We start from the raw sequence: 22556 nt of genomic DNA on the forward strand, positions 1-22556 counted from the left end.
GTAATCCACCCTCCTCAGCCTCCCAAAGTGCTGGGATTACAGATGTGAGCCACCGTGCCTGCCCTCTTTTATTTATTATTGTAGCCATTCTAATAGGTGTGTAGTGGCATCTCATTGTGGTCTTTTAAATTTGTTGAGGTTTATGGCCCAGGGGTGATCTATCTTGCTGTGTATTCTGTGGGTGCTTAAATGTGTTCTGCTGTTGGGTGGAGGGTTCCATAAATGTTGATGAAATTGTTGGTTGATGGGGTTGTCAAGTTCTTGGATATCCTTGCTGATTTTCTGTCAAGTTATTCTGTCAACCGTTGGAAGAGTGGTGTTGAAATTTCCAACTGTAATTGTGGAATTGTCTATATCTCCTTTCAGTTCTGTCAGTTTTTATTACACATAGTTTTCCGTTCTGTTTTTTGGTGCATACACTTTCAGGATTTCTGTGTCTTTTTGGTGGATTGACCCTTTTGTCATTATGTCATGTCCCTCTGTCCCTGTTAGTTTTCTTTGCCGTGAAGTCTACTTTATTTGACACTATACCCATTCTACTTGCTTTTGATTAATGTTTGCATGATATATTTTTTATTTTGTTTTCATCCTACGTATGTCATTATATTTCAAGTGAATTTCTTGTAGACTGCATGTAGCATATGATTTTTCTTCTATACCATTCTCATTCTTTTAATTAGAGTTTTTAGACTGTTTTCTTACATGTAATTATAGGTAATGTTAGGCCTTAAGTCGGCCATTTTAGTTTTTGTTTTCTGTTCCATTTTTTGTTTTCATTTTCCTGCCTGTAAGTGGGTTACTTGAACACTTTTTTTAGAATACAATTTTGGTTTGTTCATAGTGGTTTGAGCTGTATCTCCTTATATAGTTTTTTAGTGGTTGCTCTAAAATGTTACTTTATATAACTTATCACAGTCTCCTGGTATCGACATTACCCTCTTCCACCTCCAGTATAACTATCTATGTACTTTGACAACCACGTTAGACAGTATTGTAAGTTTCGCTTCAAATATAATTTAGAAAACAAGAAAAGGGCCGGGTGCAGTGGCTCACGCCTGTAATCCCAGCACTTTGCAAGGCCGAGGCGGGCAGATCACTTGAGGTCAGGAGTTCAAGACCAGCTTGGCCAACATGGTGAAACCCTGTCTCCACTAAAAAAAATACACAAATTAGCTGAGTGTGGTGGTGGGCGCCTGTAATCCCAGCTACTCGGGAGGCTGAGGCACGAGAATTGCTGGGACAGGAGTGTGTCTTTTTGCCAGGTGGGGGTAGATTTCCAGGCTAACCACATGGTCTCTAATGGCACAACAGGATTGGGGGTTGGGAGCCTTATTACTACTCATTGGGATTGAAGTTTTAGTTTCCCACTTGGCCTTCTTCAACACCAGCCCACAAATAACTAAACATTTGAGGAGATAGCCACCTCACAAAAGGCAACAGTGGACAACATATACTTTCTGAAGCAGAATTATTGGAAGAGATAAGTTAATATGTGACTAATATATGTAAGGAGTTATGGTTGGTCAGATATTGATATGAAACAACAGGAAACTGTTATTTAAAAACCCAGAAATGTTATAGAAAATATAATAGCTAAAACAAGGTAATTATGGGATAAAAAGTAGAAGGGATATGGCTAAATAATTAACTGGAAGATTAGAATTAGGAATTCTCTCAGAAGGCATCAAAAAAGCCAGGAAGTATAGAGGACAGAAGTAGAAACAGTAGAACACAATTAAGGGTCATGAAGGGAAAGCTGGCTGCTCGGGAAGGCGTTCGAGCCTGCAGTGTGCGATGATCAGGCCTGTGGGTAGCGACTGCACTCCAGCCTGGGCAACATAGTGAGACCCTGTCTCAAAACTTTTTTCAATTTTTAAAAGCCATGAAAGGAAAATGAGATAAAAAACAAGGAAGTAATTTTTTTACATAATGGAGGATAACATTTCTAAGAATTAAGAGAAAATGGAAAGGCCTCGGTTTGAAAGCATTCACATGGAGTCTCAACTGGGAGCAATAAGGAAAACCCACATCTAGACACATTATAATCAAAGACAGAAAATCTTTCTTATTTTTAAGTTTTATTCCGTTAGTTGTTGGGGAAGAGGTGGTTTTTGGTTACGTGGGTAAGTTCTTTAGTGGTGATTTCGGAGATTTTGGTGCACCTGGCACCTGAGCAGTGTACACTGCACCCAATGTGTAGTATTTTAATCACCCCCACCTTCACCTTTACCCCGAAGTCCTCAAAGTCAATTATATCATTCTTTTTTTTTTTTTTTGAGACGGAGTCTTACTCTGTCGCCCAGGCTGGAGTGCAGTGGCCGGATCTCAGCTCACTGCAAGCTCCGCCTCCCGGGTTTACGCCATTCTCCTGCCTCAGCCTCCCGAGTAGCTGGGACTACAGGCGCCCACCACCTCGCCCGGCTAGTTTTTTGTATTTTTAGTAGAGATGGGGTTTCACCGTGTTAGCCAGGATGGTCTCAATCTTCTGACCTCGTGATCCGCCCGTCTCGGCCTCCCAAAATGCTGGGATTACAGGCGTGAACCACCGCGCCCGGCTTGTCTCTTTTCTTGCCAGTGACCTTGGGCAACTCAATCTCCCTTAGCCTCATCCTGTGGAACCCAGGGATGAGAACAGAACTTTCTCCTAAGGGGGTTGTGAGAAGAAATAACTCCTGGGACCTGCGTAGCACCAAGCCTGGAGCAAGGTTAGCACCAAACAAATATTAAGCTACCAGTATTACTGTCCTGCCTGTGTGCATCCTTGCTGCCTCCTGGAAAGTGGTATTGATGGTGATTCATGTTCATCCTGCAGACAGGTATGTCATCCCTTGAATATCACTGCACTTGTTTCCCAGGGCTGTCATGACAAAGTACCTCAAACCAGGTGGTTTAAAACGACAGAGGCAGGTGCATAGCTTGTGCCTGGAATCCCAGCACTTGGGGAGGCCAGGGTGGGTGGATTGCTTGAGCTCAGGAGTTTGAGGCCAGCCTGGGCAACACAGTGAGAGCCCATCTCTACAAGAACTACGCAGAATTAGGTGTAGTGGCATGTGCCTGTGGTCCCAGCTACTCAGGAGGTTGAGGAGGTAGGATCACCTGAGTCTGTGAGGTTGAGGCCGCAGTGAGCCAAGATCACACCATTGCACTCCGGCCTGGGCAACAGAGCAAGACCCTGTCTCAAAAATAAATCAGTAAAACAACAGATACTTCTTCCTTCCCAGTTCTGGAGGCCATGGTGTTGACAGAGCCATGCTCCTGGAGGGGAATCCTTCCTTGCCTCTTCCTGGCTGCGACTGGTTTGCTGGCAATCTCGGGCACTCCTTGCAGTCACATCACTCCAGTCCTGTCTTCACGTAGCATTCTGCCTGTGTCCATGTCCTGTCTTCCCGTGGCACTCCCCCTGTGCCCAGTCCTGTCTTCCCGTGGCACTCTCCCTGTGCCCACGTCTTCCCACGACTGTCTCCTTACAAGGATGCCGGTCATGGTGGATGAGGGTCCACCCTACTCCACTGTGACCTCATCTTAACGAATTACCCCCGCAACAACCCTATTCCCAAATAAGGCCACATTCTCACGTGCTGAGGGTTAGGACTTCAGCATATTGCGGGGGGCAGTGTGGGAGAGTGGCAGAAGTAACCCAAACCCACCATTTTGATTGGATGGCTGCTTCTCAGCAGAGGAGATATTCAAGCGTTTTCACCATTGGTTGGACACTGTCGACCAACAGCTAGGAAGTTAATCCTAGAAATGAGGATTTAGAGAAAAGCCCTCAATGAGGGTGGAGGAAAATGAGCCTTCCTCCTCTGAGTAGTGAGTTCCAGAGTTCCAAGGTGTGGAGCCTCCTGGAGCTGCAGGTGGTGTCTGGAGGTCTAGACCCTGATGCAGATCCACGTCAGGAACTGGGTGTGGCATGTGCTGCATGGGTAGGGTTGAGGCAGCTTCAGGAAGCAGTTGTGGGTTGTGTCCTTGTTTTGAGTCCCTTCTACTGCTTCCTAGAAATGTTGTTAAAACCTTCTTAAATGTCCCTGCTTGGTCTCATGGGTGGGGAGGGGAAGGGATGGGGTATGGCTGTATTTCTGAAGGAAGAATCAAGGCCGGGTTCTCTCCCTTCTCCAAAGCCAGATGGGAATGTGGCAGAGGTTATTGGTGGAAAGAGCTGCTCCACCCCAGGACAACAGCAATCTGAGCAAATGCAGTGGCAAAGAACCTGGGGCTGCCTCCCGAGCATGCAGGAGCCCTCTGGGAACCACTGGGATGTGGAGGAATACCAGGGATGTTTCTGAATGTTGATAGTGGGCACATGTACCAAAATAATTTCGGTAAAAAGAAAAACAAGGAAGGGACCCCTGTTGTATGGGCCTAGGTATAACTTGGGGTTGGTGGTCAACGGGGATTGCGAATTGCCCTCGGGGAGCTGACAGTCTGGGGAAGCAGGGATGCTGGAAGTCATGGGTCCACAGTGGCGGGTAGACAAGCACTGGGTGCTGTGGGGGCACACGGGATGGGTACCTAAGCTAGGAAGGCTTCCTGGAGGAAGAAACTTCTGAGAGACTGGAAGGAAAAGTGGGAGCAGTGACATGTTTTTTTGGGTGAAAATGTTCTTCTAGAGCTGAGGGACAGCCAGTCAGGCCAGAGAGCTGGAGTGGGGCCTCAGGGATCAGCCCAGACAGAAACTGCAGGGGTTTGGGTGCTATGGGTGGTGGAGGGTGGGGTGGATGTGAGCCAGGAGCCTGGGGAAGGAAGCAGAGCCCATGAAGAGCCTTCCGGACTGAGGCATTTGGGTTTTAACTTGAGGGCAATGGAAGGTCATGGACCAGGTTTATGCAGAGGGGTGAGCTGATGACACCTGGACTTTGAAATGATTTTTTTTTTTTTTTGAGATGGAGTCGCGCCCTTTCACCAAGGCTGGAGTGCAGTGGTGTGATCTTGGCTCACTGCAACCTCCGCCTCCCGAGTTCAAACGATTCTCCTGCCTCAGCCTCCTGAATAACTGGGATTATAGGCACCTGCCACCACACCCAGCTAATTTTTGTATTTTTAGTAGAGACGGGGTTTCGCCATGTTGGCCAGGCTGGTCTCAAACTCCTAACCTCAGGCAACCTGCCTGCATCGGCCTCCCAAAGTGCTGGGATTACAGGCGTGAGCCACCACGCCCAGCCTTGAAATGATTTTAAAAATTTATCGTCTACTGATTATCCCCATACCCAAGGCCACAGGCCCCGGCTCAGAAGCACTGCAGTTACTCTACAAATGACACCAGAATTGTGCCACTTTTACTCTATCCTATTGGTGTGGATCCTAGATCATCCCTCTCCAGCTGCTGTGGAAAGACCTTGCTGGTTTTTGGACAGCCTACCTGGGTTTCTCCCATGAGGCAGCCTCCGTGACTACTACCCAGGGATCAAACTCTGTAGCTCAAGGTCAAGGGTTGTCCAACCCAGACTTCCAGGATTTGACCGCCCAATCCAAGACCTGCTCCTCCACAACCCTTGCTCCTGTGGGAGAGAAACTAGGCGGCTCTGCACAGGAGCTGTGGCTAAGATGTGGCCATGAGGTCAGGACCTACATCAGACAGCCCATCATCAGGCACAGTTAGATCATCATCCATGTAGACAGAGATGGCAACTAAGTGGCAGGTGAGCCTCCACACCGCTGCCTGTGGCCTTGGCAGACATTACTAATCAATTGCATCACTGTCACACTGAGTCAACCCCAAGCTGCGGACAGCCACCATCAGTCAAAGTTGATACCTGGGGGGAACTGACTTGCCATACTTGACCCAGACGCTGACAGGATCCAAAGTTCAGTGTGACTGTGAGTCAGAAGCCAGGCAGGAGGGCAGGAATGTTAAAAAGCAGTGAGGTAAAGGGCAGGGCGCGGGGCGGTCAGGCTGGTAGAGCAGCACTGCTGGTGGGGAAGGAGGTGATGATCCACATTCGTCAGAACTTTAGTTTACAGAGCACTTTCACTAAATGCCCCCCACTCTTGAGGTAGGAGTGACTCATTTCCATATCACAGATGAGGGAACGGAGGCCCAGAGAAGGGTATGCACCTGGCGTCACCCAGCATGGCAGCTACTGTCTTGGTCTACCTGGAAGACACGCTTCCTCTGAGGCAACAGCCTCAGAGGTTACCAGGTAAGCAGAGGCCTCAGATAAGATTCTCCCCTCACAGTGTATCCTGAAGTGGGACCCCAGGGAGAGAAGGCAGTTGGAGCTGAGTCTGCAGTGCGTGCTACTAGGTGATTGAGCCCTGGCTGGGGGCGGGGGGAGCCCTGATGTGTAGCACGTGCTGATTTCTTTCTTTTTGTTTTTTTTTGACAGAGTCTCGCTCTGAGGCCCAGGCTGGAGTGCATGGCATGATCTCGGCTCACTGCAACCTCCGCCTCCCAGGTTCAAGCGATTCTCCTGCCTCAGCCTTCCAGGTAGCTGGGACTACAGGCGCCCGCCACCCTCCTGGCTAATTCTTGTATTTTTAGTGCAGATGGGGTTTCACCATGTTGGCCAGGCTGGTCTCGAACTCCTGACCTCAGGTGATCCACCCGCCTCGGCCTCCCAAAGTGCTGGGATTACAGATGTGAGCCACGGCACTCAGCCAGCATGTGCTGATTTCTGGGCGTTGTAGATACTCCTGCCTTGCCTAGTTCAAGCTCCTGGTAGGCATCAACCGAGAGCTGGGAAGAGATGCCCGCAGTGCGCTCTCTGGGCCAGGAGGAGCCGGCTCCAGCTCACCCATGGCAGTGCCAGACAGGTGCAGGGCTGCTGTCCCCACCCCGGTGGCCTGGGGGTTCTCTTCTTCCTGCAGTTCGCAGTCACTCAGGCTCCCTCCTGCCTGGGTCGGGGTTTGTTTCTGTTGCTTGCCAGTGAGGGGCCTGCGAACCTTTACGGACACACTGAGCCCGTGGAGGAGTCAGGACTCAGGGCTTCAGCTCTTTGAGCTTCCCTCTCTATCTGCTGACCCTTGAGTGCTAGATGACAAGGCCCAGCAGGTGGTGGGAACTCTAAGCATGGAGCCAAGAACCTCCAGTGTGGGAAGGAGTCTCAAAAGCTGCCACCTATTGTCTGAGCAGCAACAGGACTCTGGCTTCAACAGGGGTGCCTGGGGCAGGTGGCAAAGGGCTGGGTCCCTCAGGTTTGTGGAGTTAGGGGCTGGGGCAACTGTGGTGAACGGGTAGGCCACCCTGTCCAAAAGGCAGCAGCAACTACTCACCTCCAGGAAATGCTCCCATGTGGCCAGAATTTTTTTTTTTTTTTTGAGATGGAGTCTCACTCTGCCACCTAGGTTGGAGTGCAGTGGCACACTCTCAGCTCACTGCAACCTCCGCCTCCCAGGTTTAAGCGATTCTCTTGTCTCAGCCTCCCGAGTAGCTGGGATTACAGGTGCCCACCACCACGACCAGCTAATTTTTGTATTTTTAGTAGAGACAAGGTTTCACCATGTTGGCCAGGCTGGTCTTGACTCCTGACCTCAGGTGATCCGCCTGCCTCAGCCTCCCAAAGTGCTGAGATTACAGGCATGAGACATAGCGCCTGGCCAGAAATTCTGGTTTTTAAAGAGAAGCCTGATATCCACATTTTTTATGTGAAATCTGATTTTTAAATTCTGGCAATTATTTGAAAACATTTAGCTGGCTGCCGTGACATGCACCTGCAGTCCCAGCTGCCTGGGAGGCTGAGGCGGGAGGACTGCTTGAGCCCAGGAGTTTGGGTGCCGCAATGCATGATGGCCTTGCCTGTGAATACAGCACCACTCCAGCCTGGGTAACACTGCAAGACCCCCATCTCTTAAAAAAAAAAAAAAATTTAAACACGTCTCAGGGCACTGTCAGCAGCCTCTGTTGTTTGTTTGTTTTTGAGACAGAGTTTCCACTCTTGTTGCCAGGCTGGAGTGCAATGGCACAATGTCAGCTCACTGCAAACTTCGCCTCCTGGGTTCAAGTGATTCTTCTCCCTCAGCCTCCCTAGTAGCAGGAACTACAGGTGCCCACCACCACGCCCGGCTGATTTTTGTATTTTTAGTTGAGATGGGGTTTCACCATGTTAGCCACACTGGTGTTGAATTCCTGATCTCAGGTGATCTGCCTGCCTTGGCCTCCCAAAGTTCTCGGATTACAGGCATGAGCCATGGCACCTGGCCCACCCTCTGGTTTTGAGTGGTGGCCTCCTTGAGTCCCGTGGTTCTCGGAGCCCCACTGTGGTCCATCAGTCCTGCCACCCATCCTTGGCTCCCTGCACCCAGCTTCGACTCCAGGCCCTCCACTGGCCTGGCTCCCTGCACTCGCCTCAGCTCCGTTGTTCCGCTCTGCTGCACCAGACTCCCCCGGCCCAGCGCGTCCTCCGTGGAACCTGGCTCTCCCCTATTCCGAATCGGCACACAGCTGGTGGCCTGGTCCCGCCGAAACCCAAAACCTGTGCCACCAACCTCAGGTGGAACCTGGTGCTTCCCAGAGGCACCAGGGCACTGCCCTGGCGTGGGGGCGCTCCCGTCTGAGATCACTCATTCTCGTCCCCTCCTCCCCCCAACCTCAGGTCTCCAGCCCTGGTCCTGTCCTCAGTCTCTGCTCACTGAGGAATCAGAGGCACTGATGGGAACCCACCATTTAGGCCGGTTGTGAGCCGGGACGCTGCCCTCCGAGAATCGGGTACAGTTAGTACCAGGCTGTGGGGCACTGGGCCCAGAGGGTGTCCTGGAAGCATGACTACATCGGGCTCTAGCATCTGTGCCAAAACAGGGTCCCCTGCCTCCTGCCCAGGGCGCCCACCTGCCCGGGACAGACGCCACACAGGAGGTGCATTCTCCAGATGGGCCTCCAGAGGGCGCCGTGATCACAGCGCTGAGCCGCTTGTGCTCAAGTCCTGCCCGTCTTTGTGCCGGGGCCGGTATTGCTTTGCGGATGAAGGGACCCGGCCCCTTTTGTCCAGGGGATCTGACCCCAGTGGTCTGTGGCCCAGCACCCAGGGCCTGGAGGGTGGACGGAACTCATCCCCCCCCCCCCCCCCCCCTTTTTTTTTTTTTTTGAGTTTTGCTCATTGCCTAAGGTGGAGTGCAGGGGCGCAGTCTCAGCTCACTGCAACCTCCACCTCCTGAGTTCAAGTGATTCTCCTGCCTCAGCCTCCCAAGTAGCTGGGATTACAAGCGCCCGCCACCATGCCCCGCTAGTTTTTGTATTTTTTGTAGAGACAGAGTTTCACCGTGTTGGCCAGGCTGTTCACGAACTCCTGACCTCAGGTGATCCGCCCACCTTGGCCTCCCAAAGTGCTGGGATTACAGGTGTGAGCCACTGCACCTGGTCCCTTCCCATTCTTTATCATCCACTGGGCCTCTGCAGCTCGGAGGGAACGGCTGCATGTGGCAGTGGGAGCTCAGGGCAGGTCACTGCAGGTGCTTAGGCTGGCATCTTGGCATCTCTCAGAAGAAAGGAGGTGGAAGTTTGGGAGATGCCCCTGCAGAGCCTGAGTGCTCTCAACAGCAGGGACCACCACCCTCTGTGCCTCCACCGGCCACAGGCCTCGCTTGGAAGGTGCCTGAGCTCCCCTCCACAGGCTGCTCCTGAAGGAGGTGGCCAGGGGCAGAGGCTGGATAGGGTGCACTTTTGGCCTGGCTGCCCACTCCCTGGTGCCAAGCATGCTGCACATTCCCTGGCCTGGGTTCTGTCATTGTGAATGGTGGCCTTGGGCACGCAAGACCCTGCCCATCCCTGGCCTCAGCCTCCCTACCTGCAAACTGGGGCCCCTCCCATGGCCGGAGAGCATGAGCATCCCGGCATCCCAGGCCCAGCGGGCACGGCAAGTTCCAGTGGTGCGTGTCGCCCGCTGAACCTGCTCACACCTGATGCCCTGACATCTACCCTCTGCTTGGCCAGCAGTGGCCCCCCTTTTCCAGGACTACATGTGGAACTGCTTGGGTGCAGGCTGCTTGTGGAGGGAGGGGACGGTGCCTCTGAAAAGAACCCACCCTCCCTCCTCCTGAGCCAAGACCCTGCTCCCATCAGGCCTGCGGCAAGCAGGGCGTCAGGCCACAGGGGCTCTATATGAGCCTCGGGGCAACCACATCTGAAACCGCAGGGACTTGTTACCGACGCAGACACCCAGGCTGAGACCAGTGCATTTGCTCCCCTTTCCCTCCAGGCACCTCCTGTGATTTCAATCCAGGGGTCATTCTGGACTGTCCATGTGGGTCAGGCAAGTGGGATGGTGCTGCAGACAGGGCTCGGCTACAGGCCCCAGAAAATCTACATCCACCACCAAGGCAGACCAACTCAGGCGTCCTGGCCACACCCCCAAACCCCGGGGGGCACTGGTAACAGCCTGGGGTCCTGCTCAGAGCAGAGGAGTCACACAGCCTGTGCAGCCCGCCTCTGCCCCTCCTGCCAGGGGAACCTGGGCAAGTCACTGACCCCAGGGTCTCCAATTCCCATCTCCACAATGAGGAGGGCAACATGTGTTCCCTGAGGCTCAACTAGGAAGCCAGACTGAGGGCAAGGATGGATGTCAGAGGCTGCCTAAACATGGGCAGAGGCTGGGGTTTGCTTTAGGTCTGCTCTTGAGCGGTGGTGGCGTTCAGGTCCACCTCCTTGGCCCCCTAATGGCAGCTCTCCCCCCTCCCCCCAACAAGCTCACCCCCGCCTTGCCTGCCGTTACAAAGGCCCATACCGTGCACACCTCAGGGCTATATGTGGATTCACATTGGTTTCTTTTTATTGGATTTTCCGTGGGCAACCTGGGTGCTTCGAGCTCTGCTCTGGGGCAGTGGGAGCTGCCCACCCTCTCCCAGGGCCTTGTAACAACTGGGTCCTCAGCTCCTGGGCTCAGGCTGCTGCCTTGAGATAAACCCAGTTTTCCCACTGCCTCCTTCACTTGTGCCAGGCTGCCCAGCCAGGGGCATGGCCTGGGTGTCCTGGGTAACAGGCACTAGTCCGGAGCCCCCTAGCAGCAGCACCTGCCCGCTGTCGGCCCCAGTCGACTCCACAGTGTACGCAACACCATGGGCTGGCCTACAGCTTGGTGTTGAGGTGGAAGAAGTGGGGCGCTGCATAGGTTGTGACTGGTGGTGCGTGCCAGGCAGATGAGGCCGGGCAAAGTCTGTGGCGGAGAGCGCTGTCGAAGGACGTGGGGGGGAAGTGCATCAGGCCAGCGGCCATGGGTGAGGGGCCTGCAGTGGCCAGGAAGTGGGCCGGGAAGGCTGGGATGACCAGGGGGCTGAAGGGGAGTGCAGCCTGGCCCTTCAAGGGGCCCGGGGTGCCGGTGAAGTTCAGCGGGCAGTGCAGCATGGTGCCCCTGTAGGCCTCTGGGGGCACAGGCCCCAGGGCTGGGCCCAGAAGGCAGGAGACCAGGCCGGACCCCGCAGGTTTGGCCCCACATTTCTTGGCATCTGCCTCCTTAAGAAAGGGAGACACGGCCCGCAGTCTCTTCCCGCTGTGGGCAGCACCCTCTTCCTCGAGGCTGCGCTTGCTGCCCAGGCCTGTGCTACCGGGGAAGGTGGGTGGGAGCGTGGGGCTCTCGGCTGGGACCTTGGCCATGGGGGACACCCAGCAGGCTTTGGGCTTGGGGTAGAGAATACCCTTTCTGGAGCCGCCTTTGTGGAATGCGGAAGGGCGGTTGACGTCCCCGCCCCACACCAGCTGGGGCTCTTTCACGGACAGCCCCTCTTTGCCAGGAGGCCCCAACAGCGCCCCATCTTTAAGTCTGGAGAAGAAGTCCCTGGGGTGCTGGCTGACAGGCTTCAGCACCTCGGTGGGGTGGGTGTGGAAGCAGCCTGTGAAAATGGGGGCTGCCGGGCAGGGGCCCGCTGGAGCCCCCTCCCTGAGGCTGCCACCCGGGGACTGCAGTCCCTCCTGAGGGGTCAGCCGGTGCCTGGAGTTCTCAGTCAGCCCTTTGGGGCTCTGGGGACTCCCTGGGAGGTGAACAGCTGGGGACGCCTGGGGCTCTGCCCCATGGCGACAGCCCTCCTCCTGGCACTGCAAGGCCTCCACCTTGCTCACCTGGGCGAGGAGCTTCTTTTTGGCCAGTGGTGACATGATGCCGTGTGTCCCCTTGCAGTAGAAGCTGGATAGGAGCCGCTTGTAGGCCTCAGGGCAGCCGCTGGCACCCGCAAAGGACACAGAAGACCCAGAGGCCGGGCCCTGCTGTTCTGTACTGTTCCTGGGAGGCTCCTGGCTAAGAAGCGGTGCTGGGTCAGCAACATCTGCTTTGGTCTTTCCTGGCATCATCTGGAATGAGAGAAAGCCATGCCCCAGGGCCGCCTGAGCCATGCATCCTGACCTGAGGAGCAGGAGGCAGCACTTTCAGGCCTGCCTAGGTCCCGCGCTAGCCCTTGCAGTCCTTTGTACAGAATTTTCCAAAGGAGCCCTGTCCTCTGAGTGGACACAGCCTCAGGTCGGGACACAGGGCCTGGTGGGGGGGTGCAGGCTGGAGTTCAGAGTCTACTTGCACAAGTACAGAACTTGTGCACTGTGGAGAACCTGGAACCTTGCAAGTCCCGCCCTGGGTGCATGTTCTGTGTGTTCGGAGCAGACAGCTCCGTGGCCACAGGGAGTTGTGGGGTGGGGGGGCTACAAGAGGCAGGGGACAGGGTGGCCCCAGCCAGCCACAGGCCTACCTGGTCCATGTGCCGCTCCTCCTTGGCCTTCTTCGGCCGTTCGGTGGCCCCATCATCCCCCCTGTTCTCCTTGGCCATCTTGTACTGTTTCCTGGGCTTGGAGGTGGGCAGCGGCTTGTCATCCTCCCCCTTCAGGTGCCGCACATACGGCAGAACCAGCCTAGGGAGGAACCAGTCATGTCCCCAGGAGGCCGGCGCCCATCCCTTCCACGGGCCTCTGTGGCCTCCTCTGAGCCCCCCTTTCCCTGCCGGCGCCGAGGAAGACCCTCTTCTCAGCTCCCTCAGTGGCTGCGCCCAGCCAGCCTAGGCCCCCGCAGCGCTGAGGACGGCACACAACCCGGCCGCTCCGGGCAGAGTCCACCCAGCCCTTCCGGCGAGGTCGGACGAGGCCCCGCAGGGCAGGCGGCGTCCAGCACCCAGGCCGCCCCACCTACCTCTCGTAGTGGCGGCGCGTGCACGTGGCCGCGCTGGTGCTGCCCGGGCTGCCCCCCAGCTCGTCGTACACGTTCTTCCAGAGGCGGCGCCCGGTCACCTGCAAGGGCACCTCGTGAGGGCGCGGCCGGCGAGCGCCCCCTGGCGGCGGGGTCCTTGCGGCTCTGGCCGCCCTCGCCGGGACTCGAAGGACCGCGATTTGGCAGCTGACTGCAGCTCCCACCGCGGCCGGCTGACTCTCCCTCCCAGGGCCACGGACTGCTGGCCCAAGCAGTTTTTCCAACACGGGGCGGCCAGAACAGATGGGGAAGGCTGAAAAGCTGCTTTGAGCAGCAGAGAACCAGCGGGGCAGGCAGGGAGGAAGGGGCAGGACTGGGGATCCTGGCTCTTCCCCTGTCCAGAGGCAAGGACAGCGCTGCTGGCTCACCCCAGGGAGATGCAGTTTGGCAAGCACTGGGGGTGCCTTCCTTACCAGCTCATAGGCCCCCAGCTTCTCCACTGCCTTGTAGATCTTCCACAGGTTTACTGAGGAGAGAGGGGCAGGCTGGCCGTCAGCCTCTGTGGGAGGTGGGGCAGCCACCCCTTCCTAGTGCCCTGACACGCGGGCACAGACCAGCACACACCCAGCCAGGGCCACTGCAGTAGATGGGCAGGCTGTGGCCTGTGCACCGCTGGCCCAGTGGCAGCCTGGAGGGAGGCCTCCTTTCTATCTGCAACCTGGGTCACCCAGAGTGGGAGTGCCTGCCCGATGCCCTGCCTGGGCGGGGTTCCCTGCTGGGCCCCCCTCCCTGCCTGCACCCCAGGGACGCACTCTGCTTGAAGCCAAGATGGGGCACCCTCTCGATGGGCGTGTGTCGCTCCTTCATGAACTTGTAGAGGCTGACCAGGAAGGCCTGCTCCTCCTCCCGCTCCTGCTCCTCCTCCCGCTCCCCGCCTGCCTCGGGGGAGTCCTGGGGAGAGAACAGGAGGCATTGGGATGGGCCCCAGTTGGTGGCTGGCTGCAGGGGATGTGCAGAAACCACTGGCTGCAGGAGGAATAAGGTACCTGCCCCCAACCCCAGTTTCCCAGATTGCACCTAGCCACTGTTCTGGGAGGGAGTGACTGTTCCTGGGTTCGGCAGGCGCAGGTGTCAGCGCTCAGTGCCCCAGGGCAGGGGCTAGAGTTCAGAACCTCCCCAGAGGCTGGGCACCCTAGAGGAGCTGGCTCCAGAGGTGGCCACAAGAGCAGTCCCCAGCCTTCTCCAGGCCAGGGTCACTTCTCTGTCTTGTTCTTGATATTTGTGTCAGCTCCTCTGCCAGACTAGGAGCTCCCGGAGGGCAGGCTCAGTGTCCCGGGACTCCCCGCCGCCCTCTCCCCCACCCCCAATGCTGACGTTCCCCGAGCCTCTGTGTCCCCAGCCTGCCGTGCTGAGCACAGGGAGGTGAAGCCCTGGGCTTCAACTGCACACTGCTGTCAGGGGCACAGGACTTTTGGTTGTGGGTCCCAGAGGGGCAATCTCCGCTGATGCCGTTCGTTCATCCAGCAAGTAGCTCAGGGCAGAGAGCCCAGGGCCTACACCCTGCTCAGAGAACAGACAGCTTCCAGGACATAAACCATCTAGACTAGGACAGCACAGACAGCCATGTGTTCCCAAAATATTTGATCCAGCTGGGCATGGTGGCTCACGCCTATAATCCTAGCACTTTGGGAGGCCGAGGTGGGTAGATCACCCAAGGTCAGGAGTTCAAGACCAGCCTGGCCAACATGGGGAAATCCCATCTCTACTAAAAATACAAAAATTAGCCAGGCCTGGTAGTGCATGCCTGTAATCCCAGCTACTCAGGAGGCTGAGGCAGAAGAATCGTTTGAACCCAGGAGGTGGAGGTTGCAGTGAGCCGAGATTGTGCCACTGCCCTCCAGCCTGGGTAACAGTGAGACTCTGCCTAAAAAAAAAAAAAAATTGATTCAAGTTTATTTCAGTGTTTTTACTTTTTTTGTTAGTTGTAAATAGCTTCTGTAATAGTTTAGTGTTTTTAAGGTATTAAAGACCTCTGAGAAGAAACAACATACGAACTCACATATCACCCATGAAATCATAACATGCCGGGGCCCTGGGCTGGTCTGTGCAGACCTCAGAAGGAAGGCTCTCTCACAGCTGCTCAAGTCAATCTGCTCCTCCAGGCCTCTACTCTGAATTCCCGGCAAGCTGCTAAAGACGACTGCCATTTGCAAACACTTTTCTGCATGAATCAGGATACTTTTCCAGACTGTGCCACCAAAGCAAACAGCCAAAATGAATGAAAGCCGGGACCAACTGTGCTCTGAAAAAGCTGCCTGCAGCGCCCCCTTCAGACTCCGCTCATCGCAACAGCCCTGTTGGTCTCACTGAGTGACGACCTGCAGCGCCCCCTTCAGACTCTGCTCATCGCAACAGCCCTGTTGGTCTCACCGAGTGACGTTATATGCCCACCTTATGCATCTGGATGAATGGATATGAATGTGGTTTTGCATCATGGGCTGGAGCTTTTGTCTGTGTTATGGATCAGGGTGGTGGGCCATCTTCACTTGAAAAAAGGGGTCTGCTACAAAAACCAAGATTGAAACTCTCTGGCACAGAAGACAAGTAAGTCCCCTGGCTGCTGGACAGGGCCAGGGTAGGAACATATCTGCTTCCTGAGAGCTTGGGGAGTGTCCAGGTTCACCTGGAGGCTGAACACAGGTGAGGGTGGCAGGGAAGAGCGCCCAGGGAGTCAGCAGAGGGACTCAACTCACCTCCAGTGGGATGGGGTTCTGGCTCCCGTTCTGCTCGCCAACAGGTTTGGGTGATGCAGGTGGATCTAGGGCGTCACCCTCTGCGGACTGCTTCCTGTTCCCTTTGACAGGGGCTGCTGCAAGGAGAGACGGAAGGAGGAAGGGGTGGGGAGAGAGCACCTGAGATGCAAGCAGGAGGAACAGGAGCAGTCTCCCCATCCCCAGTCAGAGTCGTGAGAGGGCGCCGGCGCAGGGGCTCACTCCTGGGATCCCAGCACTCTGGGAGGCCCAGGCAGGCGATCACCTGATGTCAGGAGTTCGAGACCTGTCTGGCCAACCTAGTGAGACCCTGTCTCTATCATAAAAAAAAAAAGAATTGGCCAGAGGAAGGGGTGTGTCCCTGGCTGCACACAGGCTACACACACACACACACACACACACACCCTCCTCCCCACTCCCCCACAGCCCACTGCATCTGCTCCACACCTGCCCCTTTTCTTTCCTCTGCTCCAGCTATCTCCCCACATCTTCCAAGGCAATGCAAAACTACCTTGAGGTCAAGTCACAGGAGGCCGGGGTTCGGCTGTGGCGCTTGGGAAAATCCTGTCTCCAAAATCTGCCCCATGCTGAGACATAGAGTTGAGAAGCACCTCAGTCTCACTGGAGAGCTAAAGGATCCCATGGCTGTGGTCCCAAAGCAACACAGGGGTCCCTGGGTAGTAGTTCCCCTGGGAATATTCGGGAACATCTGACCTTCCCGAGCATCTGCAGAGTTCTAACTGCCCTAATTAGGCTACATGCTCTCCTCCCCTGCAGGGGTCCTGGTGACCCCTCAGGTCTCTGCTGACAAGTGCCTTCCCCTGGGTGGCCTCCTCCGGCCCCTGGCCATGGGCAGCTCCTCCGTCGCCCTTGGCTACTCACAGCCATCCTGGCTGAACTGCCTGTGGCTCCTGGGGCTCCCTGGTAGCTTGGTGAGGCTGCCCATACCCCACACTGCAGGTGCCAAGCTGGAATGAGCAAGGCTCACAGCAACCCTGCGTCGTGGGCAGGAGAAGCGTGGGCTGTATTTTACTAAGAACCACCATGTGCCGATGGCTGCAAAAACGCAACACCTCTGCCACTGCAAAAACCACAACCATTGGAAACTGCCTCGGGCCACACCGCAGGCTGGCAGCAGACACTAGACCAGGAACCCACTTCTTCTGACAACCTTTTCTTTCTGTCCTTTGTCCTTTTGTTAATCAAGTATGAATTGGTTCACTCCCTCCCAGGACATCCTTATTGTTAGGAACCTATGAGATTTCCCTTCCATCCCAGACAGAAAAAGAATCTCCTCAGGAACAAGAAACCCAAACCAGCATAAGCCAGGGGCCACTGGTACTCAGAGGCATGGGGTAGAATCCTTGGCTAGCAAAGAACTCTAGGATCTTCCTCTCCCATTTCACAGCAGGGAAGACTGAGGCACAAAGTCACAGAGGACTTGGCTGGAAAGGCATCAGTCTGGTGGGTCACTCTTTAGTACCCAGGATTTCTGGAGACTGGTGTGTCAGAAGCTAAGGGGGTGACACGCCCAAGAAGGTGACCCAACGTGGTCCTGCTTTGGTAGGTGTTCTTATGTCTTGCCTCCATGTTGATGGCTGCTGAGTGATCTCAGGGTGGTGGTTTCTTGGGCTGGGGTGACTGTGGCAATTTCTTAAAAGAAGACAACAATGAAGTTTGCCACATCCATTAACTCTGCCCTTTTTTTTTTTTTTTTTTTTTTTTTTGAGAAAGACTCTCGCTTTGTTGCCCAGGCTGGAGTACAGAGGTGTGATCTTGGTTCACTGCAATCTCTGCCTCCTGGGTTCAAGTGATTCTTCTGCCTCAGCCTCCCAAGTAGCTGGAACTACAGGCGCCCGCCACCACTCCCAGCTAATTTTTGTATTTTTAGTAAAGACAGGGTTTCACCATATTGGCCAGGCTGGTCTCGAACTCCTGACCTCATGATCCGTCCGCCTCGACCTCCCAAAGTGCTGGGATTACAGGCGTGAGCCACTGTGCCTGGCAACTCTTCCTTTCGTGAAAGATTTTTCCATGACATGCATGTGATGCTGTTTTTGACAGCATTTTATCCACAGCAAAACTTCTTTCAAAACTGATGTCCATCCTCTCAAACCCTGCTGCTGCTTTATCAACTAAGTTTCTGTAACATTCTAAATCCCTTGTTGTCATTTTGACAATGTTCACAGCATCTCCGCCAGGAGTAGATTCCACCTCAAGAAGCCACTTTAGGATGGGCACAGTGGCTCATGCCTGTCATCCCAGCACTTTGGGAGGCCGAGGTGGGCGGACCACCTGACGTCAGGAGTTTGAGACCAGCCTGGCCAACATGGCGAAACCCTGTCTCTACTAAAAACACAAAAGTTAGCTGGGTGTGGTGGCAGGTCCCAGTAGTCCCAGCGACTTGGGAGGCCGAGGCAGGAGGATCCTTTGAACCTAGGAGGCGGAGGCTGCAGTGAGCCGAGATCGCTCCACTGTACATCCAGTCTGGGCGATGGAACAGGACTCTGTCTCAAAAAAAAAAAAAAAAAGAAAGAAAGAAAGAAAGAAAAAAACAAAAACCAAAAAAAGTCACTTTCTTTGCCCACCCATACAAAACAACTCCTCATCCACTCAAGTTTGATCATGAGATTGCCGCAATTCAGTCTCATTCTCAAGCTCTGCTTCTAACTCTAGTTTTCTTGCAGGTTCCACCGCATCTGCAGTGACTTCTCCACTGAAGTCCTGAAGCCCTCAAAGTCATCTGTGAAGGTTGGAATCAACTTCTTCCGAATGCTTGGATATTGTGACCTCCTCCCACAAATCACAAATGTTCCTTAAATGCTCTCTGGAGGTTTTCAATGTATTTTGCCCAGATCCATCAGAGGAATCACTGTCTGTGGCAGCTATAGCCTTACAAAATGGATTCCTTCAATAAGAAGACTGGAAACTTGAAATGACTCCTTGATCCTTGGCTCTAGAATAAATGTTGTGCTAGCAGGCATGAAAACAGGCAGCTCCTGGTACATTTTCATCAGCCCTCTTGGGTGACCGGTTGCCTTGTCAATGAGCAGTCATATTTTGAAAGGAATCTTCTTTTCTGAGCAGTAGGTCTCAACAGTTGGCTTAAAATACTCAGTAAACCACGTTATAATATTATAACGTGGTTTACTGAGTGCTGTCATCCAGGCTTTGTTATTTCATTTGTAGAACAGGGTAAGTAGATTTAGCATAATTCTTCAAGGTTCTAGGTTTTTTTGGAATGATACATGAGGATTGGCTTCAACTTAAAGCCACCAGCTGCATTAGCCCTAACAAGTCAGCCTGTCTTTTGAAGCCATGCATTGACTTCTTAGCTATGAAAGTCCTAGATGACATCTTTTTCTGATACAAAACTGTTTCATCTACATGGAAAATCTGTGGTAGTGTGGCCACCTTCATCAATGATCTTAGCTGGATCTTCTGGATAAATTGCGGCAGCTTCTACACCAGCCCTGGTTGATTCACCTTGCATTTTTATGTGATGGAGATGGCATCTTTCCTTAAACCTCACGAAGCAACCTCTGCTAGCTTCCAACTCTTCTTCTGCAGCTTCCTCACCTCTCTCAGCCTTCACAGAATTGGAGATTCAGAGCCTTGGTCTGGATTAGGCTTTGGCTTAAGGGAGTATTACGGCTTGTCGGATCTTCTATCCCGACCTCTCAAACTTTCTCCATTATCAGCAATAAGGCCTTTTCACTTTCTTACCATGTGTGTTCACTGGAACAGCACTTCTGATTTCCTTCAATAGCTTTTCCTTGGCATTCACAACTTGGCAAACCAGTGCAAGAGGCCTAGCTTTCAGCCTGTCTGGGCTTTCAACCTGCCCTCCTCACTAAGCTTAATTATTTCTAGTTTTTCATTTAAAGACCTGTAACTCTTCCTTTCACTTGAACACTTACAGACCACTGTAGGATTAATTGGCCCACTTTCAATATTGTTGTGCCTTAGGCAACAGGGAGGCCACAGAAGAGAAAGAGAGGAAGAGAGATGGGGAATGCTGGTTGATGGAGCAGGTGGAGGACGAGCACACCCAACATTTATCGATTTAGTTCACTGTCTTTGTGGGTGGGGTTCATGGTACCCCAAAACAATGACAATAGTAACATCAAAGATCACTGATCACAGATCACTGTAACAGATACAATAACGAAAAAGTTTGAAGTGTTGTAAGAATCAGCAAACTGTGACACCGAGACACAAAGTGAGCGCATGCTGTTAAAAATGCCATCGATAGACTTGCCGATGCCGGGTTGCCACAAACCTTCAATGAGTAAAAGATGCAGTATCTGTGAAGTACAATAAAGCAAAGCATGATAGAGCAAGGTGTGCCTGCACATTCTCTCCCTCAGTCCTGGAGGAATTCCATTTGAAAGAGGGGGAATCTGAAGCCAGAATGGTTATGGGTAAGTCGATTGACTCCCTGGCGGACCAGGATTCAAATCAAGGTCTGATTCTGGTCCAGTGGCTGCTGTGGTTACCAACATTTGCAAAGCCTTCATGAAGAGTCCAAGTAAGCCTGGAGAGAAACCAATCCTAAGGCTTGTCAAAGAGAAAGAGACCAGGGCCACCCTCTTGGGCTAGCTTCTGACACACCAGTCTCCAGAAATCCTGGGTACTAACAAGTGACCCACCAGACTGATGCCTTTCCAACCAAGTCCTCTGTGACTCTGTGCCTCAGTCTTCCCTGCTGTGAAATGGGAGAGGAAGATCCTTGAGTTCTTTGCTAGCTATCCGTGAATTCCCAAAACCTTCCAGGTCTGGGAGCACCTCCTCCACCGGCTCTTCTCCCGCTGCCTGCTACCCTCGGCTCACACATCCCCTCCCCTCATTCCTGCAGCCCCAGAGCCTCGGCATCCACGGACCCTCTCCACCTCTTCCTTGGTATGACTGGGGCTTCTCAGTCACTGACTTGCCATGTGACCCTGGCAAGTCGCTGCCCCTTGGGCTTCAGAAAAATACGGCGGTTAGACAGGGCCCATCAGAATCACCGCTGGTGCTCCGGCCCCACCCTCAGAGTCTGATTTAAGGTCCAAGGTGGGGCAGCAGGGTTAAAGCTCCCCAGGGCATCCCAGTGGGCAGCCAGGCTGCGAGCCACAGGGCAAGACGGGCCCTAGTCCCTTCTGCGTGGTTCAGAGTTTGCGAGCTCTGCCTGGACCACACTGGGGGAAAATCTCCTGGAGTCGGGCACTGGTGTTACCTGGAAAGGAGGTCACCAGTTTGAGCTGTTTAACCCCAGATGGGAAAGGGATTGGAGCTGTCGCCTTAAGCCACAAAGGGAAACATTCTATCTCTGTGTCCAGCCGAGTCCCCAAATGAACTCGGTCGCCCTTCTCAGGGTGGGTGCTCTGTCCTGCCAGGGCCCTCTGGGTTGCAGGCCTTTGGACCCCCATTTCCGCAGCATTAGATGAACGAGAAGGGAACGTCCTCTCCCCCTTGGTCTTCAGGGTGCCCTCTGTCTTGTCCCACGCTGCCCTAATCTCTCCCTTTCCCTGATCATTCACAGATCAGGGTTACATTTGTCAAAAGGGTTCTGCTATAAAAAAATAAGCTTGAAACCCACCGCCATAGATGTTGGGCCACACAGGTCCTGCGCTGGGAGGTAGAGAGCTGGCAGCCAGGCAGGCAGGACCTGCGCAGTGGGGTGGGCCCTCTCCTGGCTCTGGGGAGGAGGGAAAAGGCTTATGGAGCTGGAGGCCCAGTCTCCCAGCCCCACTCAGCCCACAGAGGCAGGAGAAACCCACTTGCCCGAGAGCTGCTGCTGCTGCTGCGAGCCACCGCACTGCTGCCTTGTTCCCAGCCTTGTGTGCAGATGCCTTCCTGGCATAATGCCTTGCATGTTTTATTTGTAGCTGCAGTGGGGGATCAAATGCAAAAAAGAAAAGTGCTCTCCATAAGAATGTCATCCAGACTTCACCTTTCTTCATCCAGCAAGCAATGATGATGATGATGGTGATTACTGTCTCATTACTCACTTGTAACACATCTGGAATCTATTCCTGTATACAGGATGAAATAGGGATCCTAGCCATATTTTCTCCCCATTGGTTAGGGGGTCCCAGTGAGTGGCCTCCTCACCCAATGGCATAAAATGCTACTTTCCCCACAATGTCAATGCTTATAAGGAACACATGTGGGACTATTTCTGGACTTTCTATTCTGTTTCATCCACAGTGGAATGCTAGGACCTGTGCACACTGTTTTCATTTTTTGTAGCTTTATAATACAACTTACTATCCAGAGGGCAAGTTGCCCAGTATTACTTGTCTTTTTAAAATATTCCATCTGAACTTTGGGATAATTCTGTTACATTCTCTTAAAACAAAACAAAAAATAATAAAAAAATAAAAAAAAACACATTTGGGAGGCCGAGGCGGGCAGATCACGAGGTTAAGAAATCGAGACCATCCTGATCAACATGGTGAAACCTTGTCTCTACTAAAAATACAAAAATTAGCTGGGCATGGTGGCACACACCAATAATCCCAGCTACTCGGGAGGCTGAGGCAGGAGAATCACTTGAACCCAGGAGGTGGAGGTTGCAGTGAACTGAGATCAGGCCACTGCACTCCAGCCTGGGCGACAGAGACTCTGTCTCCAAAACAAACAAACAAACAAAAAACTCCCACTACTGGGGCTTTGATTGCATTTAAATTTAGAAACTACTTTGAGGAAAAATAATACCTTTACAGTACTGCATCTTTCTTTTTTTTTTTTTTTTTTTTTATTTTTGAGACGG

The 22556-nt window shown here is 53.5% G+C and overlaps 2 protein-coding genes across 12 annotated transcripts in view; one reads left to right on the plus strand and one right to left on the minus strand.

Moving 5' to 3' along the window:
* The window catches only part of KANSL3 (KAT8 regulatory NSL complex subunit 3), a 43503-nt gene extending 24715 nt beyond the window's left edge, over positions 1–18788 (plus strand). For 2 of the 7 annotated variants that reach the window (XM_026448505.1, XM_023211465.1), the window contains 2 exons: positions 6019–6137; positions 6324–6381. In XM_026448505.1, coding sequence (XP_026304290.1) covers positions 6019–6137; positions 6324–6336 — 132 coding nt within the window. In that variant the 3' untranslated portion in view covers positions 6337–6381. Of the gene's footprint in view, positions 1–2575; positions 3026–6018; positions 6138–6323; positions 6382–18486 lie in introns of those variants that run through there. The other 5 variants (XR_004228489.1, XR_003306957.1, XM_026448508.1 and 2 more) reach the window with 5 other exon arrangements.
* The window catches only part of ARID5A (AT-rich interaction domain 5A), a 15968-nt gene continuing 4086 nt past the window's right edge, over positions 10675–22556 (minus strand). The window contains exons 2-7 of one of the 5 annotated variants that reach the window (XM_023211473.1): positions 15782–15897; positions 13841–13979; positions 13502–13554; positions 13032–13129; positions 12598–12757; positions 10675–12208 (exon numbers count right to left, since the gene is read on the minus strand). In XM_023211473.1, the coding sequence (XP_023067241.1) occupies positions 10994–12208; positions 12598–12757; positions 13032–13129; positions 13502–13554; positions 13841–13979; positions 15782–15897 (1781 nt within the window). In that variant the 3' untranslated portion in view covers positions 10675–10993. Of the gene's footprint in view, positions 12209–12597; positions 12758–13031; positions 13130–13501; positions 13555–13840; positions 13980–15781; positions 17527–22556 lie in introns of those variants that run through there. The other 4 variants (XM_023211472.2, XM_023211476.2, XM_023211475.1 and 1 more) reach the window with 4 other exon arrangements.

The sequence above is a fragment of the Piliocolobus tephrosceles genome, chromosome 15 (genome assembly GCF_002776525.5).
Source record: "Piliocolobus tephrosceles isolate RC106 chromosome 15, ASM277652v3, whole genome shotgun sequence".
Taxonomy (NCBI): domain Eukaryota; kingdom Metazoa; phylum Chordata; class Mammalia; order Primates; family Cercopithecidae; genus Piliocolobus; species Piliocolobus tephrosceles.